At 46.7% G+C, this 23,445-nt stretch overlaps 1 protein-coding gene across 3 annotated transcripts in view; it reads left to right on the forward strand.

The window, feature by feature from the left end:
- The window catches only part of GUCY1A1 (guanylate cyclase 1 soluble subunit alpha 1), a 62,065-nt gene extending 38,826 nt beyond the window's left edge, over positions 1-23,239 (forward strand). For all 3 annotated transcript variants that reach the window (XM_057547429.1, XM_057547428.1, XM_057547430.1), the window contains exons 4-9: positions 2,922-2,980; positions 4,279-4,988; positions 6,505-6,990; positions 10,421-10,564; positions 14,996-15,150; positions 20,385-23,239. In XM_057547429.1, the coding sequence (XP_057403412.1) occupies positions 2,922-2,980; positions 4,279-4,988; positions 6,505-6,990; positions 10,421-10,564; positions 14,996-15,150; positions 20,385-20,586 (1,756 nt within the window). In that variant the 3' untranslated portion in view covers positions 20,587-23,239. The remainder of the gene's footprint in view (positions 1-2,921; positions 2,981-4,278; positions 4,989-6,504; positions 6,991-10,420; positions 10,565-14,995; positions 15,151-20,384) is intronic.
- Positions 23,240-23,445: the final 206 nt, after the last annotated feature.

Below are 23,445 nucleotides of genomic sequence, written 5' to 3' on the forward strand. Positions count from 1 at the left end.
CTCAGGGGTCTGGGGCAGCTGGGGCCGTCCTCAGGGAGGTGTTTCCGCATTTTCCTAACTGGTTCGGCTATACTGGTGTGCGAATACCACTTCCGTTTATACTTTGTTCTTCTACTCTGTCTTTGAAATTTTCTTTAAGAAAGCTTTCTGTAGCGGTTTCATATATAAGGTAATTTTTTAAAAAAAAAACAACCTGACTTTTAGAGTTCATTTTAAAAATACATCTCAGCTCATTTACTGCCGGTGGATAACTTGATTTGGCCTTGTTTTGGTTTTCCTGAAATCAAAGGATTATTTCATGTGCAAATAATACAATAAACACTTGAGTTCAAATTTTCAGAACTGAACTTGGAAGTTTTGCAATCCAGTATCATTGTCGGGAATATTTGATAAGTTCATTCATCTGTCTGCTGCTCAGGAGTGGATAATCTGCTCTGCGGATTATCTGGGCTGAATTTCCCTTGCTGACTAACTGGGCCCAGACTGTAGGCAGCAGGCAAAGCCAAGAAGGGGTCAGAGACAGGTCCAAAAGAGAGAGTGTGAATCTGTGTGTCTGACAGAAGCTGTGTTTACAGAGTGATATGGAAAGCATTCCAGAACGCCTCTGACCTTAATTCTCAGTCAGGCTGATAAGATAGCCAACAAGTCCTGTAGCTGTGCTACTGTGTCTGTCTGCCTAGGGCTTTGGCAGACAGTTTACTCAGAATTTATTCTCAGGGCCTTGTGTCCTGAAATGTGTCTAAGCTAGATGCAGATATTCAGTTAGGATGTGTTCCCAGAGATGTATCTCTTTAAAAAAAAAAATTCTCAAAACTTAAAAAAATTATTTTATTTGGAAATTTAAAAAAATCTTTTACCACTTCCCTGACTTCTTAAAGAGTTGATCACACTTTTAAATTGTCCTAATCACTATTCCGCTGTTGAAATAGGATGAAGGACCTTTTTTCTTCTGAGACTGCCTGCTGATATGCTAAATGGCTTCTCTCTGCTTTCTTTCTTTAGTTCTTTGGGACACTGGGCCTTCCTCCCCATCTTTCTGGCAGGTCAGCTGCTGTTTCTACCGCAGTCAGTTTGCTGCCTGCTGAGGGTACCTTAACTGCCCCGTCCGCCACCTTTGTTAAGTGAATGAGTTTTAGTACAGCCGTTATGATACCTCTTTGGGTTGGTTGCACAGAGAGCTTTTGGTTTGTTTGTTTTTCTAGGACCTTTTGATCACATCACAGCATCATGTGTGAACTTGTGGCTGGTATGTGTGTCTCTGTGTACAACCTATGCACATTTGCTGGTGTCCATGCAGGCTTACACCTTCTCGTTTTTTAATTTTTTTGAGGGTAAAGAGAGGGAGCTTATTTTGTTTTTCGTGTTTTTTAAAAATAAATTTATTTATTTATTTATTTTTGGCTGCATTGGGTCTTCGTTTCTGCGCTTGGACTTTCTCTAGTTGCGGCGAGCGGGGGCTGCTCTTCGTTGCGGTGCACGGGCTTCTCGTTGCAGTGGCTTCCCTTGTTGCGGAGCACGGGCTCAAGGTGCACCGGCTTCAGTAGCTGTGGCGCGCGGGCTCAGTAGTTGTGGCTCGCGGGCTCTAGGGCGCAGGCTCAGTAGTTGTGGCACACGGGCTTAGCTGTTCCGCGGCACGTGGGATCTTCCCGGACCAGGGCTCGAACCCGTGTCCCCTGCATTGGCAGGCGGATTCTTAACCACTGTGCCACCAGGGAGGTCCCAGGGAGCTTATTCTGAATCGCACTCTGTGTTGTTTGGATGAGCTAAGCTTTGCTGGGAGTTAGCAGAAGAGGTCTCTGAGCAGCTTTCCTCTCATTCTTTACAAAAAAAAAAACAGAAGCTGCTTAAGGGAGAGGAAGGAGCAAATCTAAAGACTGAAAACGTAACATAATATGTAACAAAGGGTTGGGGGGTCTCTAGATTCAAACCAGATGTAATTCAAATTATTTAGATAAGAACATATAGAAATATGTATCTCTAGTAACCTAGTATTTTAAATAATTATAAGCAGTATACCTTTATGCGATCAAGTAGTCAACAGAGCAATTTTCCTTCTCAAAATTGTTTCCTTTTGAAACTTCTCTACATGTATCATGCTGTACTGAAATCTGTTTAACATTTTAAATTCATGCCTATTTCCTCTTGGCTTGTCTAATGGCAAGCCGAACCAGAAGTAGAACTTGGGTGTCTTTTAATACACTTCAGTAGTTTGGCAAATTTGGTCATAATCAGTCATCACTATCAGAAATCATCAATTAGGCAAACATGAATCAACGAGTTGTCCAGCTGAAATTACAAAAACCTTCTATCAGTCAAAATGTATGCTATTATATTATCAACTTTTGTGCTACATAAAGCAGTGCAGAAATTTAGTAAGGAATAGATTTCTTTAGTTACTAATTTTTATGTAAAATCAAGGATAAAAGTTTAATGTGATGATGTCTGAGAGTTAAATATATAGAACCAAAAACTCAAAAGCAGGATGTACTATGTATTTGCTTTAGAAAATAATTAAGAACTTACTTAAAAGTGAAATACCTCAGCACAGAGATTTTTCTTCTTGGTTGGGTTATCAGAAAACCCCATGCTGATTTATCATCATCTTTTCCTGGCCATTTCATACCACTGGTTTTCTGCCAGTACAGCCTCTATACTATTAGCCAATGTGAAGTTAGCTTCAAAGGTAAATATACTTTATATGAAATGATGAAACACTCTAAATCAGGTATATTCGGGGGTTTTCCAACATTGTTTTGGGTTTGTACATGTCACTGCTCCTTTCCTGTAAACTTGACAGTCAAGATTTGCCTCTACAGAAAAGGTAATTTAAATTATTTTCTGTCATCATTTCTGTATGTTATAATCTGAAATTTTAGCATTCACTTGTCAGTTTATAATTTAAGATATTGAAATAATTTCAGGAAATCTTTGGAAAGAGAAGACTTTGAAAAAATAATGGCAGACCAAGCGATTGCAGCAGGTAATAGAATTAAGTATATGCAATTAGGAAATAATTATACTTATAGAACTAATGTTTTACCTGTAAACAAAGATTTTCTATTCCTAGAAAATATTTACCTGGAGAACTAGTATTTTCTTTAAAATATTCATATTTATTGGTTGGTAGCTTCCAGCGTGAAATGTTAAATATCATGTTTTGTGTTAACACAAAGAATAACTCTTTTTCATACAATATGTCTTTGTTTGACCTCAAGTATTTCCTCTTCTTACAATGTTTATTTGCTGAGAAGTAGATAAAGCTGCGTGGGAGGCTGACTCATAGGCATTCACATGCTTTGGTCTTGAACTTTAAGTGCTCCTCATTTATGCATGAAAAATTCTACTCAGCAAAGTAAAAGAAGTAATTTTTGTAAAGGTTGGAAGCAATCATGGGAAGAAAGGTGAGCAGTGCTCTCATATTAATACCTAGTTTGGAGGAAACAAGCAGATGAGTGACTTTGTCATACTGTCCTTTTCAAAGTTTGAGTACCCGGACCAACAGGTTAGATGTTTCTCAAAGTACAAGATATGAAGAACTTGATGATGATGATGATGACGATGGCTGACTTGTACTGAGCCCCTCCTCTGGGTCAGGCGTGATCCTAACGTGCCCGCCAACCCTGCCACAGCAGTGCTGTGGACAGGACACTGGGGTTCCCTAAGTCACAGATGAGAAGAATGTGGTACACAGAGTGTAAAGAACAAAGGACATTAGAGGGAGAAGCTGTGGAAAGTAGATAATATATTCCAAACACCTATTCAGTCAGGTAACATCAAACAAGAATGCTATTTTACTCGGAAAAAAATTACTTCATATCATCTCTAAGGAAAAATGACAAAATTGAGTTTCATCACCAGTGATTTAAATTAATTCCTGTATCTGATGCTTATACTCCAAGGGGGCCGGGACCCCTTCACCAACACGTACCACTGTTTCCGTGGTTAACAAGGTGGGAGAGCTTTTTCTGAAATGGACTTGATCCTGTGATTCCAATTGCTCTTTTATAGTTAAGTTTCAGGGAGATACAAAGTCACATATTATACTCAGTTGATCATTCTTTCGTAATTGACTTGGGATTCATATTAGGAGTTATCCAAATTTTAGAAACTAATTTATGGAGATAATTTAAACACGGGTAGTTAATTTTGGTTGGAAACCTTATTAGCAGATATAAAGCAAACTAACTCGTCAGACAGAACAATATTAAAAATAGTCACAGCACACCTCAGCTAAGATGGCGCATTTGATACGGCAGAAAATGTATTATGTGCTTTCAGGAGTCCCAGTGGAGATCATCAGAGAATCTCTCGGTGAGGAGCTTTTTAAAATATGCTATGAAGAAGATGAATACATCCTGGGTGTGGTCGGAGGAACCCTGAAAGACTTTTTAAATAGCTTCAGCACCCTTCTGAGACAAAGCAGCCACTGCCAGGAAGCAGAAAAGAAGGGCAGGTTTGAGGACGCGTCCATCCTATGCCTGGACAAAGATCCCGATTTCTTAAGTGTTTACTACTTCTTCCCCAAGAGGATCACTTCCCTGATTCTCCCCGGCATCGTTAAGGCAGCTGCTCGCATCTTGTATGAGACCGAAGTGGAGGTGTCCTCGACGCCCCCCTGCTTCCACCAGCACTGCAGCGAGTTCATGGACCAGCCCTGCCTGCTCTACTCCGTCCACGTCAAGACCCCCCGACCGTCCCCACCCCCCGGGAAGCCCCCGTCCTCGCTGGTGATCCCCGCCTCGCTCTTCTGCAAGACCTTCCCGTTCCATTTCATGCTGGACAGAGACATGACCATCCTGCAGCTGGGCGACGGCGTCAGGAGGCTGATGAGCCGGAGAGACGTGCAAGGGAGGCCTCATTTCGACGAGTACTTCGAGATTCTCACCCCCAAAATCAGCCAGACGTTCAGCGGAATCATGACCATGCTTAACATGCAGTTTGTGGTCCGTGTGAGGAGGTGGGACAACGCCGTGAAGACAGCTTCCAGGGTAAGAAGAACGTTACACTCTCGTGAATATGCAATCCATTGTTTCACATTTAAAGACTAGCATTCAAAAAGGTTAAAATATACGCATTACTTGAGACATTTTAATACAGCATTTCTGTTTAAGACAATTCTAAAATACTACGAAGGCTGGAATAAATTTAAGACAAGATTCTTTCTGCATTCATTTGCTTGCTTACTTAAGCCATCACTGCACAGATATTTGTTGAATGCAGTCTACCTTTTACAATCTTTATGGAGTATTTTATAACTGAATTAGAAAAATATTGGTGTAAAAGTATGGTTTCAGTCATCATGAAATAGCTGACTTAATTTGGAATAATAAGAGGAATTCTACAACAAAGAAACAAAAACTTGTTTCTTACAGGAGGCAACTAAATGGATTTTTTCAATATTTAATACACATGGAAAAAAACAATAACTTGTTTGATTAACGGTTAGAGAATGTGGGGAAAAATGTTCTGCTCTCATCTCATAACAGAGAACCATGGTAATGATTTAGAAAAATGTTTGGGAAATCACAGCCGATAGTACAAGTGAGCTCAAAGAAAGGCTTATGACGCATCTAACTTCTGGACACACGTAAACCAGCAGACATGCTGTCTGTCCCCCCAGATGAAAACAGCTTTATTACTTTTTATCATAAAAGTAGTATAGCTAAGTGTTTAAAAAATAGGTAATACTTAAAGATGTCCATTGCAAAATCAAAAACACTAATTATACACATTTTTGTTTAAAACAAAATATACTATTTACAACTTTCGTTTTAATCACTAAACGATATCTGTGGGCCTCCTGCCATGTCATTAGATACCTGTCTATGTCACTTTTTCAAAGGCCGTGTCGTATCGCATCGTGTGGTTTTCCGTTTAACCGTTCACTCTTGAAGGACACCTGGGCTGCCTTCTTCCGCTTTGCTGCCGTGAACACACATGTACACGTTTGTCTCATTCACACAAGTAACCCTGTCATCCAGGACAAACACACGAAGCCCCCCTCGCTCAGGGCTCCTTGTTCCATCCTTCCTGCCGCTGTCCACAGGATGCAGTAGCAGAAGCCTCAGCGTGCCACATGGTGAGAAAGCCTTGAGGCAAGAATTTGGGGCTCTGTTGATTGAAAATCATAATTTCTGTGTAGCCTGTACTCCAGTATAGTCTCCAAATGTCTGCATGCATTTTAGAATTCATAGTAAATTGCAACGATAAGAAAGCATATTGTGTTTGTTGACAAGTAGAAAAACATCAAGTCTAAAAATAAAAGGAGGGACTTCCCTGGCGGTCCAGGGGTTAGGACGCCACGCTTCCACTGCAGGGGGCACAGGTTCGATCCCTGGTCGGGGCACTGAGATCCTGCGAGCCTCACGGTACAGCCACACACACAAAAAAGCCAAAACACAAACACCAAAGGGATTACCGCTGTACCCACCTCCTCACCTTTTGTCTCAAGAAGGTGTTGGGAACTTGAGTAAGCCACAGAGGCTGGCGCTCCTCTCTACGCAGGTGATGGACCTCAAAGGCCAGATGATCTACATGGTGGAGTCCAGCGCCGTCCTGTTCCTGGGCTCGCCCTGCGTGGACAGGCTGGAGGACTTCACGGGCCGCGGGCTCTACCTCTCGGACATCCCCATCCACAACGCGCTGCGCGACGTGGTCCTGATCGGAGAGCAGGCCAGGGCGCAGGACGGCCTGAAGAAGCGGCTGGGCAAGCTCAAGGCCACGCTGGAGCAGGCCCACCAGGCCCTGGAGGAGGAGAAGCGGAAGACGGTGGACCTCCTGTGCTCCATCTTCCCCTGCGAGGTGGCGCAGCAGCTGTGGCAGGGCCGGGCCGTGCAGGCCAAGCGGTTCGGCGACGTCACCATGCTCTTCTCGGACATCGTGGGCTTCACGGCCATCTGCGCCCGCTGCTCGCCGCTGCAGGTCATCACCATGCTCAACGCGCTCTACACCCGCTTCGACCGGCAGTGCGGGGAGCTGGACGTCTACAAGGTAGGGGCCGGGCGGGGCGGGGCGGGGCCGGGGGGCGGCGGGGTGGGGCCGGGTGGGGGCGGGGCCGGGGGCGGGGCGCGGGGTGGGGGGGCGGGGCGGGGGTGGGGCAGGGCGGGGCCGGGCCGGGTGGGGGGTGGGGCGGGGTGGGGCCGGGCGGGGGCGGGGCCGGGGCCGGGCGGGGCGGGGGCGGGGCGGGGCCGGGGCGGGGTTGGGGCCGGGGGCCCCCCCAGCCCCGGAGCAGGCAGCGTGCTCGGCCGTGTGTGCGTCCTCCGGCCCGAAACGGCTCCGAATCCGCGCGTTCAGAAAGGACGAGCTTGCCGCAAAGAACAGGCACAGAGCGCAGGGGGGACAGAGCGAGGGGCGGGCCGTCGGACCCTCAGAAAGGGGAAGTTGAAAAGACAGTGAGCCTGAGCCTCGACGGTGAGACCCGAGATGCACCGTCAGGGTGAGACGTTTCAAGGTCAGCCTAGCACAGGGAGGACGTATCCTCTCTCTGCAGAAGGAAAGAAGCACGAGGACTGCACGAATTGTCTGCGAACGGATTCGTTCAGTACAGGGTAACGGGGTCCTTTTCACAGCCAGGGCGCAGAACCCCAAGTCAGCGGCTTACGGGGTGACTGTACCCAGGCCAAGGGCAGAGGGAGGCCTGTCTTCAAGTCTCCTTTTCTGCCTTATTGGCTTTGTGAGCAGAGAAAGTTAAATAACCTTTCTCGTTTCTGAAACAGAGAATATAATACCCACCCACAGAGTTTATATGCATGAATCACATGCATTATGTCCCGTAATCTTCATGAACACGACTGTTACAAAGATTACGGTAAAAAAAATAATCTGTCATTCGTCAGCCAGCAGGGTTTACTGAGGGCCTGCAGGGCGCCAACCACCATTCTAGGCTCTGAGGAGGCACAGAGATGGTCCCTGAAACGTAATAAACTATTTTTTAAATGTAACTTTTGTTAATAAGAGAACCAAGGAAGACATTTTGTGTTCAGCTTATTTCTTTAGAAGTAAAACATATTTTCTTGCTGATTTAAAGTATTTTACGTTGTCCTAAATACCGGCATTAGGAATAAAGCATGCTTCTCATTTATGTGGCTTGAATCATCTTTTAATTTGCCACGTAAAAATCTGGCATTTCAGAGCTTAATGCAACATGAAAATAAATAAATGATTAAAGAGGAAACAAAAATTATTTATGGGACTCTGTAAGCCCCTCCTTTGTTCCAATCTAGATGCTCGAAGTAAAACTTTCCTTCTAAAAAATTTCTAACAGGAAATTCCAGACAGAGCTATGATTCCCTTAGGAAAAAAGAGGTCCATGTATAATTACAGATAAAATAATTGGCTTCACTTAGGTTAAGCCTGATGGCCTCTTGTGGAATTCACTGTATTTATTTGTAGACAGTTTAGGTCTTGAGAATATCTCCTCTCGGAACTGGGAGGAGGTCTCCCTGTCTTCTGCAAACTGCTGTGACCGCTCGCAGAAGCCGCCCGCTGCTGCACGGCTCGCCCTGGTGCAACTTTAAAGTACGGGCCGTTCCTGCCGAGCGTTCAGAATCTTGCTGCCCACGATGAGGAGGCGGGCGCAGAGACCCCCGGGGGCGCAACTGCCGCCCCAGCCGGAGAGCCTGCATCCCCGTTTCACCTGGTCTCCATGCCGGCTCTGCGTGGAAGCACCTGGAGATGCTAAACGGGGGAGGGTCCTCACCTCGGAATAACCTTAAGATACAGAGGGTGTTAATCGGGGGCTGACCTGTGCCCGTGGTGGCTTCCAAGGAACAGTCAGGCTTGTTCACTCCAGGACCCGACTGGACCAGGATTTCATTCTGTTACATCTCCTTTCTGTCTTTCAATCTCTTGGCCGTTTTCTGCTTATCGGAGGGAGTATTTGTCTGTTGTTTCAGCACATCCTTACTGGTCCTCCAGCGTGGGCCAGCGTGGGAGGGGGTACAGTCCCTGTGACACTGGGGACACGATACCACTCTCACCTCCGCAGGGGCTGCAGCAGCACAGGGGACAGCACCCAACACCCAGTAGGGGCGAGGGTGCCCTTCTCCTGCTTAGTGACACTTCCTGAGCCCTGTGACAGGTTAGCCGTTAGCCTGAGCGCTTCTCTGCCTGTGGTGCTGAGGAGAGGCTCTCAGGACGCCCAGCCGCCGGGCTGTGTCCTTGGTGAGCAGCCTGGGCCCCAGTGATGGGGGAGTTGACGAGACAGACTCCGAGAGCTTGCGTCCCACTGGGAGAGACGCCAGCACACACAGGCGTAACTGCACAGCGTCCCGTTGGTGAGCTCTCCTGGTAGGAAACGGAGCAGGTACGGGGCCGTGGGTGGGATCGGCCTTCCTCGCCACGTGGGTGTCAGCAGGGCCCGAGGAGACCAGGGACACGCCAGGTGGCCACCTGCAGGAAGACTGTTCCAGACCGAGGAGTAGCAAGTGTTTGGTATGTCTGAGGGGAAACAGGTGGCCGCTGGCTTGGAACACAGTGAGCAAGAGGGGGAATTCGGAGATGGATAGGGGGCAGCGGAAAGGCAGGGCAAGAACTTGGGGGGCAGGTTAAGGGCCCCAGCATTTATTCTGCATGAAATAGGGAGTCACTGAAGTTTGTCCCCCTTCTCTTCTCCTCTCTCGTCTCCGTCCCCCTAGATTGGAAGCTCTGGATCAGAACAGTAATATGATCTGATAAGTTACAATTAATATTAAGAGGAGAAAAATGTACCTAGTACAAATTGGTGGCTTATTTGTGGATTTAAAGTAACCATTAGCTTTCTGTACTCAGGATCACAGACAGATAAAAATCACTCGTAGCAACAGCAATCATGACAATGATAATAATATACATGAAATTTACAGAAGAGCCTGATTTCCAATAGCTTTCCAGTCACCACTGTCTCTGCCTCTGGGCTTGATGTCTTGGTTTCTACACTTTGTGATTAATATTCATGTGGACAGTTTAGCGTTGCTATGACAACCCCAAATGTCCTTTTGGAAAGCTAAAATGACAGTTTTAACCTGGCATATCCTTATTAAATTCATAGGGCCTTGATTCAGTAGTGACTTTGTTCAGAACGCTGTATTTTATGCTGAGAGGGTATAAAATCACCCAGTATCTTAAACAGTTTAGTATAAACCCAAAGTACGTCATTTGCTTCTACAAAGCCCTTTTACGTGGTGGGGAAAGAAGGAGGTGAGTCGGTGGCGATCCTGGGAGTAGAAGCCCCTCCTGACCGTGTTCACAGCACACCTTGCCGCTCACCTTGTGCGTTTCCTGGAAAGGAAAGCCTTTTCCAAGGGTCTGTGATTTGCTCTGATGTTCCGTTGGCCCTGAGCGCCGAGGTGTCTGCTGCGTGATTCTGAATTTCTGCTCTATGATATGCACTGTGCTGCTTCCTCAGCTTCCGTTTGTAACGTGGAAAATCCGTTGTGCGTAGGTGGAGACCATCGGCGATGCATACTGTGTGGCCGGGGGCTTGCACAAAGAGAGTGACACGCACGCTGTTCGGATCGCACTGATGGCCCTGAAGATGATGGAGCTCTCTGATGAAGTGGTGTCTCCCCACGGAGAGCCCATCAAGGTGAGGCGGACCACGTACTGGCCAGGAGATGTCAGGCCAGTAAATGCTGATTAGTTAGCTCCCAACAGAATGGGGCATCCCTCAGGGTTTAGTGGCAGAGAGCAAACCTCCAGCTTGCTTGACTACGCGGTGTTAAGTGGCTTACAGATCACTCAGAGACCAAAGACGCCATCCGTGGCTTGAGCTTTGAAAAAATGGTTCCCAAACCCGCACTTCAGAACCACGGCTTCCTCCGTGACCTGGAAGCTGGTTCCAGAACCACACAGCCACAGCCAGGCAGGGGACCACTGCGCTCGGAAAGCAACTGTGTCCAGTGCTGGCTGCAGAAGAACGTTGCAGCTACTGTAATTGCATCAGCAACATGGAGATACTGCATCAGGACTCGTCCAAAAGGAGTGATTGGCAACAGGGCTGCCTGCTGAGCAGGGGAGAGAGAACACAAAGGCTTCCCCAGCTGTGCTCACAACGGGAGTGCAGGCAGAAAGGCAGGTTTCCAGAGCTCATGCAAGGGCTTCTGATTCACCACACCTAAGTACATCTAGAACCTTCAAGGGACTTTGGAAAACGGAATGTTTAGTTTTTCGAGCCCTGCAGGGGAGGAATTACACGAGCATGAAGTGGGCTACTAATCCACCAATATTTTCCAGGACACATAAAATTCCAAAATTTCTAGATGAGCCGGATCCCAGAGTAATAATGTCTTATAGCAGATGAGAAAATAAAATTAACATGCTCATAAGCATTGATTTAATAGATAAAACATGAGTGGAATATCCTTATTTGTCCCACTTGAAGTGAATCTGCCATTTAATTTTTATAGAACAGTCCTCAGTTGATGACCTTCAGAAATGGGCCTTTGAAGTAATACGGAATCCTATGTGGCATGATATAAAATATAGAGAGAAGGAGGAAAAAAATTGGAAGCTTAGCCAGGGCTGTCTCCACTGTTAATAGAAGCCGTGTGTGTAAGCCTTCACAACTATCTTCTAAGTCAACTGTCTTCCCAGTTATATACCGATGTGTGACACACTTCCCTAAAATTAGTGGCGTAAAACCACAGAGCTTTGATTCTGCACTGATGCTGTGCGTTGGAATTTGGATGAGGCGAAGCAGGAATGCCTTGTCGTTTCTCACAGTATCTAGCACCTCAGCTGGGACCCCTCAGCGGCTGAGGGCGCGTAGGGTAGCTGGGATTACACCACTTGAACCAGAGCACCGATTCCAAGACGCCGCGTCACTCCCCCGCCTGGTTGCGTGGCTGGGGCTGGCGGAGGGCGGGGCCCAGCTGGGACTGTCAGCCCAGGTGCTCACCTGTCGTGCCCCGGCGGGGCAGCCTCAGGGCCATCCCGCTTCTTACATCGGGGCCACGTCCCGTGAACAGGTCTGCATCCACTGCATGGCCTGTATGCCCTGGCCTGAGGCGATACACCGTGACACGTCCATTTTGTCCTACTGGTCACAGCAACCCTAAGCCTGCCCACAGGGGAGAAGACTGAGACCCCAGGTTTCAACAGGAAGAGCGCGAAATAATTTTCAACTGTGCTTTAAAAGCTTCACAGTATCTGACTTTTCCAGATGCTTAATTTCTATAATTTTTTAGAAGAGAATTATGTGGTTTTTGGGGTTTTTTTTGTAGTTGTTTTGTCTTTTTTTGGTGAGGAAACTCATAGCATCAAAGTAAATGCTTAAAATATCCAGGTTAATAATAAAACCAGTGATCTCCGCATAAATGGATTTTGTAATTAAGATGTGTATGTTTGGGGCAGGGGGGTTAGTGGCATGATTTTTGATATTTGTAGAAATCCACTTTTAGAGTTTTGCAATTGCAAGAATTATTTATAGCTAGTTTCAAAGATAATTACCTGGGTGATAATAGTTTAGCTTTACTGACCTGTAAAGTCAGATGTGAAACTACCTTTTTCTTTGTATTGACCTGCAGTCCTAGGAAATATCTGACAGCCTTAGGGGCTACTCATGAAATATCACAGATGCAGAAGTGCAGAGTAGTCTTAGTAGACAGAGAAGCACTAATGTGTATCACAGGGAGCAGATTGTGACTTAAACATCATCTTATTTAAAATCTTTATAACAACATTATGAAAAGGCCTCCACAATTCACTGCTGGACAAGAGTAGTCGAGTCTCTCACGGATCCGGGTTTGGAGTCATGTGTTTCTTACCCTACTGCCCCATGGCATGGAATCACAGAGAAAGAATAGGAAATATTTCCTTTTTTTCTTTTCAAACTCTGTTTTCTCCAGCGTGTCACATGTACAAAGCATCTACGCACTTATTCCTACTGACCTCCTCACCGACGTCCACCCACTGAGGCTTGGAAGACAGTGGGTGGACACCATCTCGTGATGCAGACCAGGGCCAGGCTGAGTCGGGAGGTGCAGAGTGAACTCGGACACAGGCTCTGGGAGCCTCCCTCCCCGCCCCAGAACCCGTGTGCAGAGGGGCTACATCAAACGTGGCCCCAAAGGGGAGACCCCCGCAGGTTCCCACCGGGGGCACGATGGGCCTGTTAAACTTCGGACCATTTTCGTGCTTGTGAATTTGAAAAGTTCCCCGATAAGGAAGCTTTGGGGTTGAGAGTGAGATTCAGGGCTGGGGGAGGGGAGTTGGGGGGCAGGGGAGGAAGCAAAGAGACACTGGCTTTGTCTGCGTTGTTTGGATGTTTATGAGGAGGACGCATTTCCGTATTAATTATGCAATAGAAACAGTAAAACGCCATGATAAACTTGTCTTATTAAAAGCTAGAATGACTAGGTACAAAGAGAGAAACTGATTTAACCAGAAGAGTGCCCAAAGACAGTAAAAACTTCTAAAATCCTGCCTGATATTTATAAGCAGAAGATAGCCTTTTATCACCTTATTTTATGTGTTTACATTGTTCATTGTTCATTGTCATAGTGTTTACATATAGAACCATATTCTCCTAAGGAAGAAAAAGCCAGATGTAATAGACATTTATGTTTTTGTGCTTAAAGTAAAACTTGGATGAAGAAGGAACTTTAAAAATAATCCAACCCTGCATTTTTTAGGTGAGGAAAGAGTACAAGGGAAATTTGGAGATTTAGAGAAAGTCAGACTACCAGATGCAGAGAAGAAACCAGCGGTCCCAGAGGGAAGGGGGTGGAGGGAGGGGAACGTGGGAGTGAGAGTTAGATGTACAGACAACTGGGTGTGAAATAAATACGTTACGAGGATGTAATGGACCGCACAGCAAGTACAGTTATTTTATGACAACTCTGCGGGGAGTGTAATCTATAAAATATTGAATAACTGTGTTGTACGCCTGAAACTAATCTAATATTGTAGGTCAGAGTACCAGCTATTAGCACAATTTTGGTTTCTAATACAAATTTCCTGATTCATGATGTAGGGCTTTTGTTTGAAAATTTTGCAGAATTCATGATTTGACATGTTACAAGCCAATGATTCTCAGAAGTTTCTAGAAGAGACCTGAAATTAGCAGTAAAACTAGGGAGATCTGGAGTCTTCTGGATTCTAAAGTACATCTAAGTCACTGAGTACTCGGCCTCTGTTTACAACACGCACATCTAATAAAACTTGTTTTAAATGGTCAGCTAAACAGAGAACTGAAAGTAACGTGCATGGCATCTGACTGTCACGTAAAACATCCCCCCTTTAACTTGCTTTGTTGCAGCAGTAATTTAAAATCTGTACCTCCTCTAAGATCAGCCAGTCTTTGGAGCTTCCAGAAGATCCCACTTTAAAACATTGTCTTAACTGCGCTCCAGATCGTTGATAACTTTCAGGATGCCTCAACGTTTACCTCAGCACATCCTGATGCGGCAGGACTCTGGTTTTCCTCGGGTCCAGATGGTTTGGACTGAAGTGGGTGTAGTCACTGTGACGCAGGCGTCAGCAATGCCAGCTTTCCGCTTCCTCCGTCGTTTTCTGCTTAAATATTACCATTCTCTTTCTGCACTTGGTCATTTGAGTAGTGAGGTAGTGTTTGGCAGGAAGTCCTTTTAAAGCAGAACACCTAAAGCCCGCCCTCTGCATCCTGAGCAGCGGCTTCTTGGCCCCCTCTGACCGTGCTGGGAAACAACTTCTGGGCTCCGGAAGTCAGGTCTCTCTCACCGATGGACAGAGCAGGTGCACGTCAACAGTCCACAGGCGCTCTGGTCACCATGGTGACTGTGGTCCGTTCGTGGGGGGCTTCGATTCAGGTGCGGAAGACGGTTGAGATAAAGCATGTTCTGTGTGAGCAGTGGGGACTGATGCAGCCTAGTGGCTTTTACGTGGTGGTGAGGAGCAGAGGGGAATCGGCTGCAGGCCTGGAGGAAGGAGGGCGTGAGGGGAGAGCAAGGGGCCCAGTGATTTCGACAGGCGCGCGGCCGGCGCTGGCTAGCAGGAGCGTTTACCCATGACCGCAACGTTGCGTTACTCTTGCTTTCAGATGCGCATTGGACTGCATTCTGGGTCGGTTTTTGCCGGAGTTGTCGGAGTTAAGATGCCCCGTTACTGCCTTTTTGGAAACAATGTCACCTTGGCTAACAAGTTCGAGTCCTGCAGTGTCCCCCGGAAAATCAACGTCAGCCCTACCACCTACAGGTACAGATCCCGTTCAGTGCCTGAAGTCTATGCTTTGCATTCATACGCAGGCGTCAGTTTTGTCTATTGGTTTGTTTCATTCTTCATAACTTGTTCTTGCTTAGATCATCTTAAAGGAAAAGAAAAGCCATAACTTATATCATCCTCACTTTAACTTTTTTTTTTTAAACTGCTCGTTAGCCTCATGGGAACTTTGATCTCCAGCCTGACCCATGATTCTCCACTGAATTAGACTCGTACGTTCTGACCTGTATTTCTGCTCGGGTGATTAATTGGCCCCTTACAGCCAACGTGATCCTATTAGAACAAATGATTCCCGCCGCCCCCCCCCGAAGACACCCACTTCCCACCGGCCAAGCTCCGTCCGTCTCCTGACTGGGTGGTAGAGGCCGCCGTGCACCTGGTTCCTGGGACCAGCACCCTGGGCGTGCCCCCTCCTTCCCCGTGCGTGCCCCGCCTCCGCTGCAGATGAGTGAGCTGCACGCAGGGCTCCCCCCCCCATGCCGCTGCACGCAGGGCTCCTCACCCCCCCCATGCCGCTGCACGCAGGGCTCCTCACCCCCCCCCCCATGCCGCTGCACGCAGGACTCCTCACCCCCCCCCCGTGCCGCTGCACGTAGTGCTCCTCACCCCACCCCCCGTGCCGCTGCACGCAGGGCTCCTCACCGCCCCCCCCCCGTGCCGCTGCAGGCAGGGCTCCTCACCCCCCCCATGCCGCTGCACGCAGGGCTCCTCACCCCCCCATGCCGCTGCACGCAGCGCTCCTCACCCCCCCCATGCCGCTGCACGCAGGGCTCCTCACTCCCCCCATGCCGCTGCACGCAGGGCTCCTCACCCACCCCCATGCCGCTGCATGCAGGGCTCCTCACCCCCCCCCCATGCCGCTGCACGCAGGGCTCCTCACCCCCCCCCCATGCCACTGCACGCAGGGCTCCTCACCGCCCCCCCCATGCCGCTGCACGCAGGGCTCCTCACCCCCCCCCCGTGCCGCTGCACGCAGGGCTCCTCACCCCCCCCATGCCGCTGCACGCAGCGCTCCTCACCCCCCCCCCCGTGCCGCTGCACGCAGGGCTCCTCACCCCCCCGCCCCATGCCGCTGCACGCAGCGCTCCTCACTCCCCCCCCCATGCCGCTGCACGCAGGGCTCCTCACCCCCCCCCCATGCCGCTGCACGCAGGGCTCACCCACCCCCCCATGCCGCTGCACGCAGGGCTCCTCACCCCCCCCCCTGTGCCGCTGCACGCAGGGCTCCTCACCCACCCCATGCCGCTGCACGCAGGGCTCCACACCCCCCCCCCATGCTGCTGCACGCAGGGCTCCTCACCCCCCCCATGCCGCTGCACGCAGCGCTCCTCACCCCCCCCATGCCGCTGCACGCAGGGCTCCTCACCCCCCCCATGCCGCTGCACGCAGGGCTCCTCACCCACCCCCATGCCGCTGCATGCAGGGCTCCTCACCCCCCCCCATGCCGCTGCACGCAGGGCTCCTCACCCCCCCCCATGCCGCTGCACGCAGGGCTCCTCACCGCCCCCCCCCATGCCGCTGCACGCAGGGCTCCTCACCCCCCCCCCGTGCCGCTGCACGCAGGGCTCCTCACCCCCCCCATGCCGCTGCACGCAGCGCTCCTCACCCCCCCCCCCGTGCCGCTGCACGCAGGGCTCCTCACCCCCCCGCCCCATGCCGCTGCACGCAGCGCTCCTCACTCCCCCCGCCCATGCCGCTGCACGCAGGGCTCCTCACCCCCCCCCCATGCCGCTGCACGCAGGGCTCACCCCCCCCCATGCCGCTGCACGCAGGGCTCCTCACCCCCCCCCCCTGTGCCGCTGCACGCAGGGCTCCTCACCCCCCCCCATGCCGCTGCACGCAGGGCTCCTCACCCAGGCTCCCCTCCACGTGGTACCCATGTTCTCTCCGTGAAGCACAGGCCAGATCCGTCCCCCCGCCTCACAAGCCAGAACAAAATTAAACGTGCCACCACGGACTCACCCGTTCCCCTGACCAGAGTCCCGCCAGACCCCACCGCGGTTTCTTCCACGCCCTCCTTACTCCACGGATCTCCTGCAACCCGGCCTCGTTTTCATGCATCACACTCGCCAAACCGATTCCTGAACGGAGGCTGCTTGCTTTCCGTTTCTCTCCCGGGTCATCCCCTGCCTTCCTCCTTCTCACGATCAGACCTTAAGTCAGAGGCCGAGTCTCCACAGACACATTCCTCACCCGCCCCGGACACACCCTCCGGTGCTCAGCTTAGCTCATCCTGTGTTTCTTAAGTTCAGGACAAGCAGCGATTCTAGGAGAAGTTATACAAATATGAAAGGTAATTACTTCTTTGCAGAGCTTTATTGATAGTACATTGAATTCAGGGATGGCGTTTCCCAATAAAATAATATTAGGAAGTGTTAACTTCCTTGATATATTTATGAAGCACATGTAACTTTAGGACACAGACTGCATACCCACCACCAAAAATATCCATTTCCTTCAAACTTCCACTTCCAAATTCTGATCAGTAATTTAGAATGTAATGGCAATTAGACATTCCTTTCGTTTAAATGTCATGAGGAGTTTTCTTCTAGGGGACAGTTTCCCTCATTTTTGTTTGTTTTTACTGAAGTGCAGAGAATGCACAGACACTAGGTTCAATACCGTTTGAGTTTGGGGTCAGTGGATTAAAGGGAGGGTTGCGTGCAGTGATGCAGGATCATTAAAGACAAAACTGGCAGGTGCCCCGTGCGGGCGGGAAAGTTGACCAGGAACTCCTGTAGGGACACAGAAGCAGGACTTGAATTCCACCAGGGAACAAGGAGAATAAGGGCTTATGGGACGATGACTGAATTAGGAGAGTTGGTGCAGCCACTGGCAGGAAACCGTGTCCGGTCACGAGGGATAAAGAAAACCTCCCTCCACGGGTGAGCATTTGCCCTGGGGCTGTGGCTACTATTCTCGGCTCTTACTCAAGCTTGCTTCTAAATGGTTTTATTTTTCAACCTGTTTTCCTTACAAATTTGGGTCTTTTTAAAAAGACGATTTAATGAACAAGAAATCTGTAAGTCTCTTTAAAAAGCATGGGATCTGTAGGCAGAAGACATGTCCTACAGCACAGGGCTTACCAGATGTGTGATCTGGAGCAAGGCTCTTCATACATTCAAATGATTTGCTTTAAAGCCACTTCTGAATGCTCCAGATAGAAGAATAAAACCAGAGAAAGATAGATTCCACTCATACCCTTTTACAACTTGCCTTGAATCCACTCAATACTATGTTTTTGAGATTTTTTTCTTGATGAAATATAAATCTAGGTCATTTATTTACAGTATTCCTAATGCAGTGGTGTGCTGGTAAACCAGCCTGCGGAGTGAAAGTGCATACTCCCTGACTTCCAGCATTTACCAGTTTTTAAGGTGTAAATACTATCACCGTGGCAGGTTTCAGGCTACCGATGGCTTAACTGGCTTGCAGAATTCCAGAGTGTTTAACAGCTGTTTCTCACAAGCTGGTACGAGATAAATCTAGCATGTCCCCATATGTGCATGTGACATAATATGTATTCTAGAGTATAAGTAAGCCAGTCTGTCTTCTATCCGTGGGTAATGAGAGGATTGCCAGTTTTTCATTATTACACAACGTGATTTGATAAATATTCTTATACATGCATGTCTAGATAATATACCTACGAATGGTATTCCCAGATCGTGGGCTATACCCGGTTTCGGCTTTACTAAGCATCAGTTAGCTGTCCAGATTGGTTTCACCAATCTATTGGTACATATTGGTAATATATACCAATAGAATCCACAGTGTCTGAAGGTTTCTATTTCCCAGTGACTGATATTATCAGACTGATTGTTACCAATATGACGGTTGTTATGTGATATCTAATTGATGCTTAATTAATCTTGTTCAATTTATTTAATCTTCACAACTGTCTTAAGAGACATGTATTATTTTAATCCCCATTTGAAAGGCTAGAAATCTGACATCTTTGCTGTTATTCAAACCTACATTTACCAGACTTTGAAGCTTATACTTTCAACTGTGTGGAATTCTGTAATTTTTCATTATATATTACCAAATACTATACCTTAAAAATAATAGGTACTCAAAATATTTACAAATCCATGAGTAAAACATCATTTCATTAGTCTTATGATTTTGCAGGCTACATATTTATTGGTGCACTGATAAAACTTAGTTGATTGAACACTCCCATGTATTCTACTTGAGGGCTGTGATCCTCGAGACCTGCATCTGTGTCCAGCGGTTTCCTCAGCACACGGAGGGGCCTCAGGGTCCTGAGGTCTCGTGCAGCGTTGTCACTCTTTTCATTGCAGACTGGGGCGTGGAAGGGAAGATACAGTGAGAGATTTTCTGCAGAAGCTGGTTTAGAGCCTGTTTCCATCCACGGCCTGAATAACAGATCAGAGAGATGCTTATTAAGTTTGCATTTGACAGAAAGCTAGGGAAGCAAGTGGGAAGAGGAGCCAGTAACTTAATCAAAATTAGTTCCAAATGAGTTTATCATCATGGACAAATGCAGCAAATAATAAAAGCCTGTAGAACATCTGAATTTAAGATGAAATTTAATTCTTAAGAATTTAAGAAGAAAATATATTGCAAATATCAGACAGTAAGTAGAGTGTCGATATATACGACTAAATCTCACTTTAGTCCTACTAACCTAGAATTCATAAAAATTCTATTGAGAGATCCCAAAGATACTCTCACATTTTATATATAGATATATATCTTATATAGAATTTTCTTTCACAAGTTCTTGCCCAAGCTTACTTCTCAGTAATATTTAGAAAATGAATGAATTGACAGACAATGTCTTATCTCTTTCAACTCTTCCAGTTCTGTAACACTATTTTCATGTATTTTTTGCTATTATTAGACTTTTGCATTGTTTTGGGTTTTTTTCCCCACTGCTGTGAATTGCACTGTTCTATAGATTATAGATGATACCTTTACAAGACTATTTTATAGTTATTTTTCCTAATATGAGTGAACTACATTATTTGGTAGGGCTTTCTGTTATTGTGCATTGATTCCTTGCGGTTCTTCTGTGAAGATGCTTATAAACATCATTAGGATTTTTCCTGTCAGTGACACTGAAGATGGCTGGTTTATTAATATTCTCAGGAATGTTCCTTTAGTTATGCCGCCTTTTCTTGACTAGACAGTTACGTCAGTCTTCAGTTTTATGATTAATATTTGTGTTTCAATATTTCCAGATTACTCAAAGACTGTCCTGGTTTTGTGTTTACACCTCGATCAAGGGAGGAACTCCCACCAAACTTTCCTAGTGACATTCCTGGAATCTGTCATTTTCTGGAAGCTTATCAACAAGGAACAACTTCAAAGCCATGGTTCCAGAAGAAAGATGTTGAGGAAGCCAATGCCAATTTTTTAGGCAAAGCATCGGGAATAGATTAGCCAAATATACACCCAGTTGTTCGTCTTTGGGTCTGAGTCCTTGGAGCGTGTGTGGACCTTCTGAGAGCACCCTGGGATGGCAGCAAGCTGCGGAGCAGTAGTAACGTTTCGGGAGCTAAGTCACCAACTGCTTTTCCTTCCACTTAACATGACAGAAATGTATTCACCTCAATATTCAACTCTTCAGTGAAAAAGAAAGAGAGAAAGAGAGAGAGGAGAGAGGAGAAAGAAAGAAAGAAGGAAAGAAAGAAGCCTCAAAAAGTGACTTTGGGGGAATATTTCTGATATATAAGAATAGCTTATAACCTGTACTCAGAACTCATCGCCTTGTTCATATATCGGGTGATTGTAGTGACCTGTTCAACCTGGTGGAGTCGCCTGCCTTCTGCCCTGGCCAAACACCCTGGTTATCAAAGCCCTTTTCATAGTGTTGGTTGCCTTAAAAACGCTTTTTGAATAGAAACCATAGTCTTGGATACCCTAAGCTCTTTGAACCTTTCAAGTCTGCATTTTGTTACATTTCCTCACTTAACTGTTAGCATACATAACAAAATAGATTGAGGCTTTCTTCTGTTGCACTTTTTTCTTTTTCTTTTTTCAGAGAAAATAAGCCATTATGGGTTAGATGCAATATGAATCTAAAGTAGTTCTTCTGTAAATATGAAAGATGATTTTATAAAAATATTCTCCACAACATAATGTGTCGTGACAATAAATATTTCCTTTTTTGACATTTTAAAAAGTCTATATATGGGAAAGGCTATTTTAATTCATAAGAGCAATTTCATTTCTATTCATTTTTGTGTCATAATCTTCAGGATAAAAGAGGGTTACAGCCTACATTAAAATGCAATAATATTATTCTAATTTACTTTACCCAGAAGCAACATGGAGTAAAGGCAGCATTCAGGGAATGAATCATAACGTACAGAAGTAAAACATTTACACACACAGCAGTAATTTGGACCTGTTTCAGCAGACACCCTCCATTGCCAGGCTGAGCCATATAAAGTTCCATTAGGAAAATCTAAGTTCGGGAGTGGGAAATAAGACTTGATCTTTTTGCTGATAGCTTATTTTTTAAGTATTTGTGTTGAACACTTTGGTGTGTATATATGTCCTTGGAACCATCAGGACTCTTTGTCTTAAGTACACATCTGTGAATTTTTTATTCTAGCGAAATTAATTCAATGATATTTTTAAAGAGGGTGTGAATATTGATGAAGAAAATTATGCTGTGATTTCATTGTAGAAATTTCAAAACATTTTTCTGGAACGTGAACTTTTAATAATGTTAGTCTAAGATCTCTGGTGAACTAAGTAACATGCAGAGTTTGGTTGGAGATAAGGATCTGATTTTAAAAAGAACGCAACTTCAAAGCAAGAGAAAGATGAACATTACAGTGTTTAAATCAGTATTAGCAGAGCTATAGATACACTGAACTCTTATTTGGGGATCTGAGGAGGAAGTCAGCTGGAATTTTTAACAGTTATCTCCACTAGTCCCCAGGCCAGGCCATGGTGACCTCAGGAATAAAGGCCATTACTGGCTGGCCTCTAGCATCCCTGGTGTATTACTATACATATCACAATAATTATTATTTACTCAATGATGCTCCAGTGTCTCGAGGTACCGAATAGGGCTCATTAAATACCAATCCTATTATTGGAGAGTATCACAGGCCTTGGGAAAATATAGTTATAGTCTCACAATTATATGAAGTTAATAAAAGTATTTAAAAGGGAAGTAAAGACTTAAATACATTTTTCTTTCTGGAAATGAGCCCTTATCACAGGGAAAATATTAGGAATTAAGGGAAATTAAAAAGCATAAAATAATGTGTCTTATTTATCACCTATTTAAGCAGACCCAAATTTGCTAATAATTTATGTTCCAAAAGTTGTAAATTAATTAGAATTCAAAAAATATTTTCTGTGTGTGTGTGTGTGTGTGTGTGTAAACATACACACACACAGAGACATAGAACCAATGGAGGAGAATGTGAACAATCTGAGTAAAAGCTCCATGGGAATTCCTTGTGCTATTCCTGCAACTTTTCCATAAGTTTGATATTTTATCCAAATAAAAAGTTACCCAAAATGTATTTTCTCGAAAACATTAAGCCATCTGTGATAGATTCCCCAGGCCAGCCTGCAAAGGCTCGTTAACTATGGGATACCTCAGAGCCCTTAAGCAAGATGGACATACAACATTTCCATGATGGAATGCGCTCAAAATCTGCAACTTGGGCCCTTAAAACTTTAAGGAATCCCTTTTCCATCTCTGTCTGATCCACTTTGGAGGGTGGAGGTGAGGGAGACGTGTTCATGGCCAGACCGCTGAGGGTAGGCAGGGACGGAGCCCGAGGGTATGTTCACAAGGAAAGCGAGGGACCCGGCCGGGGGCTTGAGGCTGGCGTGGAGTTGAGGGTGCAGAAAAGGATGGACACAGGGTCTCCGGCAGGAGCCAAGGGTTCTGAATCTTACTGCCGAGTGAACTGTCCTAAAATACATATCATGTGGGTCGCAAGACACGTGTTCCTCCTAAGGACGCCAGGAGCCGCTCTTCAGGTGCTGCTGTGTCCATGCCTTCTTGGGTGGGAAGGTTGTTCAGCGTTTCGCTGGCCTGTCCTCCAAATCCCTCCTCCCTGGCGTTGCGGTCCCTCCGGGGGGCTGCTTGGCCGGGGCCGGGGGGCAGCGAGGGAAGGAGGGGTGAAGCGGGAGGGGCTGGGGGCAGACGCGCCCTCACCCGCGAGCTACCTGCGGAGCCCCAGCGACCCTAAGGCTGCCTGAGGCTGGGAAGCCCACGTCCCCGCCTAACGTCCCAGTGCGAATGGGCCGGTGGGTCCTCGTGGCTGT

The sequence above is a fragment of the Balaenoptera acutorostrata genome, chromosome 5, assembly GCF_949987535.1.
Source record: "Balaenoptera acutorostrata chromosome 5, mBalAcu1.1, whole genome shotgun sequence".
Taxonomy (NCBI): Eukaryota; Metazoa; Chordata; class Mammalia; order Artiodactyla; family Balaenopteridae; genus Balaenoptera; species Balaenoptera acutorostrata.